General features: G+C 46.9%; 1 protein-coding gene across 2 annotated transcripts in view; it reads right to left on the reverse strand.

Annotated features, from left to right (window-relative positions):
* GAB3 (GRB2 associated binding protein 3) overlaps positions 1-4,946 on the reverse strand; it is a 63,369-nt gene extending 58,423 nt beyond the window's left edge. For both annotated transcript variants that reach the window (XM_039717508.1, XM_039717507.1), the window contains exon 1: positions 4,736-4,946. In XM_039717508.1, coding sequence (XP_039573442.1) covers positions 4,736-4,807 — 72 coding nt within the window. In that variant the 5' untranslated portion in view covers positions 4,808-4,946. The remainder of the gene's footprint in view (positions 1-4,735) is intronic.
* Between the last annotated feature and the right edge of the window lie 1,054 nt (positions 4,947-6,000).

Below are 6,000 nucleotides of genomic sequence, written 5' to 3' on the forward strand. Positions count from 1 at the left end.
ACAGCACTCAAGAGGTGAGGCTTTGTAAGAAGCATCTGGAAGTAGAAAGACATAAGGATAAAAATTAAATTTGGGTTCTTGAGAATATTTTTCAGAAACTTCCCCCAAACCCCAAAGCAGCAGAAGTACTTGAAGTACTTGACCTCACAAAGCACTTGGGGATTTCTTTCAGGGGAGGGTGGCAGTGTCCTCTGGTGACAGCAGACAGTGCTGGATCAGAGAGCAGATGCTCTCCGTCCCACCCGCCCTTCACAGCGCTCTGCGACTCCTGTTCCTATTAGTTGAGCAAACTCTTCCATAATTCTACTTTACTTTTTCTTCTTAGTAACTTCCTGTTTGTTCTCCAGATAAATACCAGAACTTCAGCTAAAAATGGAGAAGTCGCCTAGATTCTCTTATCTTCTAAAGCCCCAGCCTTGGTGAGCTGCGGTTGGCTCCTGGCAGATCCCCCAACGGTCAGAGATGCTGGGCTGGGCTCTGCTCCGTCCTTCTGGCAGCACTCACTGCCCCCCACGCACACACAGCAGCAAAGAACTCTGCCCCACCAGCTTCTGCCACAGGGTACATTAATGTACACCTCTATTTGTCTTCCCAGATCAGACACTCCAAGAAGAAGCGTGGCAGGAAGTGCAAGGCTACATTTTCTGATAGGGGTCCATTTGGGACTCTTGTTCTAGAGATGTTGACAAGGAATTTTGATTTTCAACAACGTTTGAAGAAATCAGTCACTCAAGTAAAGTGGGAAACTTGCCCTTTTTTGAGCAAGTGGTCTTCCCTCATCAGTTTGTATAGTACTGAAGATTAAAAATAGCTCTTCAGCTGGGGTACAGCTGCACAGCGTTAGCTCAAATGGAGCTGCAGTGACTCACAACAAGCAAACATCTGTATATGGCCCTTTACTACTGCAAACCACATAACACTAACAGCAAGTAAACACTGGCAGGGCATTCAGAGGAGCTACTGCTGTTCCACACGGTGTGACAAACAATGGGACAGCGATTTGAGGAGAGGTTGCAATTAGCTGTGTGTTAAAATTCCCATCTCCTTCTTCTTGTCAGCACATGAGCAATGTGTCATCTCAATAGCATGGGTCTCTTATTTAATTAGACATTCTCTGGGCCTTCTTCTATGTTGTTTTTCCTTTCATTGTGACTTCTTGCACTTGTTGTGCTAAGTCCTTTGTTTTCCAAGGCCATGAAACCATTCCTTCCTTCCACCGCCCCCAGTAAACAAACAACAAATAATAACAGTCAGTGATCAGATAAATTTCCACATGAAAACTATCAAGGAGCCAGCTATTCAATGATGACAATACAGAATTGGAATGGATCTACTCAGCACCAATATAAGGAACTGTGGAACCCATCAAATTTGAAGTAGATTCCCCCATTAAATCTAATGTCCTGTAGAGGCTGGTACTCACTGATCCACTAACATCAACAGCAAAAATCTTCAGTGGGTTTTCCTCCTGTGGGGCTCCATGTCAAGCTATGACTGATACTTAACATTTTTGGTCTAGAGCAGGGTGGACTTCACCTCCATCACCACCACTTCTTAGTTTTTGCTAGCAGCTTCTTCCTCTGTGTCTCCTGCCCCACAGCAGCTTCCCCCCAGCTCTGGCTGCTCCCTGGCACCCTCAGGCCCACGCAGACCTGGTCGGTGAGAAAAGCTGGAACCGAGTGGGGAAATGAAAGCAGCACAGCTTTCGGGTCACACTCAGAGGACAAAGTACTGCAACACACACCAAACACTCTCCTGGGAGACTCCTTGCACAACAGCCTCTATAGAGAGGCTGACGTGGTGGTTTCATGGTTCAAGTATCAGATTGAGAGAAAAGCATTGTCCATGCCATTAAATCACTATTAGAGTATTTGCCTGATGTAGCAAAGCTCCCTGTGCCTTCTAACGAATTCTTTGTGTTTAGCATTAAGCTCTCTGTTTTTAGAGAAAGTTACACTAGGGTAATTAATCTCATGTTCGTTTCCTGCACAGGCAAGAGAGCAGCCTTTGTTAGGGAATGATAAGACACTTCTAAGAATAGTGTTACTAAGAGCATCGGCTTTGTGAGACATTGCAGGAAAAATATAGCCTCTTAACACCTGCTTTTCGCTTTGAAAGTTTTGAAAATAACGTTCTGCTTACCTAGAGGCAAATTCTGACTTGTTTATGCATTGAAAACCTAACTGCTTTCACCAAAGAACAAATATAAATGAAGGTATACTTTGGTCTTCAGGCTTCAGTCTTGGAAAGAATAATTTGTTTAATTTTATAAACACTGCAAATATTCCCAGTGGCTTCAGCGGGATTACTGCAGTTCCCAATCTCACAACCTGAATTAATTGCTTTTTCTGATCTTTTAACCACATAATCCACTGAAATTAAATGGATTTTCTTAGTGATAGATGTAATAGATGAAGGATTAAGAATTTATCTGTGTGTAAAACACTGGACCCTCAGGTCAGACCTTACAAAGGCCGGATGCTGAACTCAGGAAAACGTAAACTGGGAGACAACCCCAGGAGAGCAAACGAGGCTGGGAGCGTGCAGAGGTCCCAGGAGCAGCAGGCCAAGCTGGCACTGGAAGCTCCCTGGAAGCATCGGCTCAGACCATGGGCTTTTCCAGCTGGACACAAAGGGTGGCGTTGAACTCGGGGATTTATGTGTGTTGTCAGTTCAGAACCGGAGCCAACACCATTCTGCTGTAAGCGGTTGACACTTGACACCTACTGAAGTCAGTTTAAACAGGCATTGTTTTAAAGCCCTGTTGTTTTTAAGCAGTCACCGTGGTTCAGCCCGGTGCAAGACGCACGAGCTGCCATGCTGGTGAAACTCTACGAAAAATAGGGGAAAAGTAGATTACAGCAGGTGAGAGACAATTTCCATTTGGTTTGTAGCATCCACTGTGTAACCACTCATATGAGAAAGGACATTAAGCTTTGCTGTACTTGCACCAGATTTCTTTCTGGTTTATTATGGACCAAGGACTACCTCATCCTCCTAAACATAAAACAAAGCTTAATCTGCAGAGATCTGGCGAATCTAATGGTGTTTGGAGAATAACATAGACCAAATTTCCCCTGGTTTTGTAGTGCAAAATCTGAGCAGAGCAGACTGCAAGTAGCCTTGTGAGCTGATCAGAGCCCCTGTTGTGACTATTATCTTGACTGTATAATGGGGGCTTTCAAATCCCAGCTTTATCACATTCTGTTTTCTCTACTTTGCCCTTTTATGAATATTGAGTCATCAAAAATAGCTTCACTGACAGAGTTACTAATGATACCAGCTGGGTGAATCAGTGGCTCTTACACTGTGCCTGCCATACAGTGCTATTAGTACACTCGTTACAAAATACAGCAAAAATGAGATGCCCATAATTTATTTGCAGCTCCCGTGAGACACATCATAGTGGCTATTTTAGAACTGGAAAATGCTAACTGAACAAAGCAAATATTCAGCCACTTCAATGCAATACTGTGGTCTACAGGAAGAAACTCTGGCTAAGAATAAGTTAAAAACAATCCCAACATCAGTAAATTATCCTTTCTGCTAGTTTTTAGCCTAGGAAAAAATACACTACCCAATGATATCCACCATATTCTTCCACAAGACAGTTATGCCTCATATTACCGGGAAAAGCTAACATCAGCACTCCAGAGAAAATGCTGATAAACAGAAGTGAATACGACAAATGATGTAAGCTGTGCCCAGGGCTCGGAGCGCCAGGGACGGCCGGCGGCATCCTTCGAGTACGGTGCAGGGCTCGGGGGAAGTCAGGTTACAAGGGCATGACTCAAACGGGTATTACCGACTCCAGAAGTGTCACAGCAGAACAGAACAATGTGCCTGATGAAGAACCACCACCAATGAGTATGCAAAATGGCCCATGAGGGGCTTATATTGTTAATGCTGTCCCAAGCAGATTTTAAAGGGTCATTTATTCCTACCCGGAATGCTTTCCTTGCACCCCTGCAATGAGAGTTTCCTATGTTTGCAACACACATCCTTTTTTTTTTTTTTTTTCCTTTTTTTTTTTTTTTTTCCCTTCAGACAAACAGGCAAGCAGATAGAGAATGAAACAAGGGGCCCATAGTGCAGTTGCAGATCTCCATTCAGGGCTCGCTTCTTCTCCCCAGCCCCCTTCACCTTTCAGCTATCAGGAACTTTACAGCACAGCATCTTCCAGCACCTCTTTATCACAGTGCAAAAAGCTTTCTGAAGCTTTCTGCTAACAACCGCATCTGGCATTGGTAAATAAAACTACTGCATATGTTGCCTTTAGCAAGTGTCATAGAAATTACAGATCATCTTAACAAAACCAAGCCTCAGAATTTAAATTACTAAAATTTTGGCTGTTTGCGTTTGGGTTTTTTTCCGTTTCCTTTTAGGATGTTCTTGTCCGTCCCTGGAAAAGTGACATCTGCAATTCTATTACAACAATTCTGTTAGTTACTGCAACGTTAACTGCAACCGAAATGCGGTTTTTAACCTAAAATACGTTGCATAACAGCTGAAGTACTGAAATCTTACGAGCCGGGAAAGGTTAATTCCAGAGGGCACAAGAATGTCGGTGGAAACTAAAATACTCCATAAGCGCATGGACTTGGAATTCTTTTTGTTTTGGTCCAAGGCGAAGCCGAAACGGGCGAGAGATTTCAAAGGAAGAGTCAGACAGCGAGCACATGCCGAAATCCCTTTAGCGAGTTAAAAAAAATATCAGCAAAGCCTCTGCACTTACGTATCTCTTGAGTTTCTTCTCGGGGGGTGATTTGATGAGCCATCCAGTGCAAACCACGTCCCCCGAGCTCATCTTCCCCCCGGGCGCGGAGCGGCGGAGCGGGAGCCAGGGTGCGGGCTGCCAGTGCGTGTGTGCTTGTTATGTGCGGGTGTCTGTCCGTCCGTCCGTGCGTCCGTGTGTGCGCGTGCTGGGATGTGTGTGTGAGTGTGTGTTTGCTGGGATGTCAGTGTGTGTGTGCCTGCTGGGATGTGAGTGTGTGTGTGCTGGGGTGTGAGTGCGTGTGTGTTTTCTGGGATATGTGTGTGTGTCTGCTGGGATATGTGTGTGTGTGTTTGCTGGGACGCGTGTGCCCGGCCGTGTGCGTGCGTGCCGTGTCCGCCCGGGTGTGCGCCGGTGTGTGCGGGCGTGTGTCCGCCCGTGCGGGTGCGCGGCTCTGTGTATTGTTCCCAGGCAGTTCGCACCGCAGCAATCAGCTTCCTTCAGCTGCGCTCTGCTGCGGCTCCAGCCCGCGGAAGAAGTCATGACATTGATCACTGACACGGCCAGCCCTCCCTCCGCCGCCAGCACAATGCAACACACCGAGCACGTGATGGGCGGCCGGGGCTCGCCGCCGCCGCCTGCGACACCCCGGCAGCGGCAGCGGCATCGCCCCGGACAGCGCGGCCCGCAGCCCCGGGATGCTGTGAGCCCTGCCCGGAGCCCCGGGGATGCTGTGAGCCCCTGCCCGGCGGAGCGGGGAGGGCGAGCCCCGCGGCTGAGCCGTGGCAGCGCCGGTGACCGCGGAGGTCCCCGTGGGGACCCGGCTCGAGAAGGGCTCTGGAGGCAAAACCAGGGCCGGTGGGGCCGGTCCCCGCTGAAATCTCCACTACAGCTTCCGACATCTAACAAGCTTCGTTAGTCTGTGGATTTAGTGTTTTTTTTTTTTCCAGGAGCATTTAGACCCTTGTACGAATTTAATAGGAATAAACTTGATTTTTCTGCTCTCATCATCACGGATTTTTTAGAAACATACTGTTTCAGAAAGTGACTTCAAGGAGACTGCCACTCCACTGTCACAACTAAAAAATACGCCCACAGAGTGCATAATATTGCTGATCCTTGTAATTTGTGCCTTTCCAGGGTGGGAAACTCTTGCCTTTTCAAGGACAGGGCAATCTGCGTTCATTTTTCAGACGACTTTAAAAACTCAGACTTACTTAAAGAGGACACAGCGGTTCTTCACAGACTTCATCAGTCTGTTACTGAGAGGAGTCTCTGGTGCCCCT

This window comes from Passer montanus, unplaced genomic scaffold (assembly GCF_014805655.1).
Source record: "Passer montanus isolate IOZ18808 unplaced genomic scaffold, ASM1480565v1 scaffold38, whole genome shotgun sequence".
NCBI lineage: Eukaryota > Metazoa > Chordata > Aves > Passeriformes > Passeridae > Passer > Passer montanus.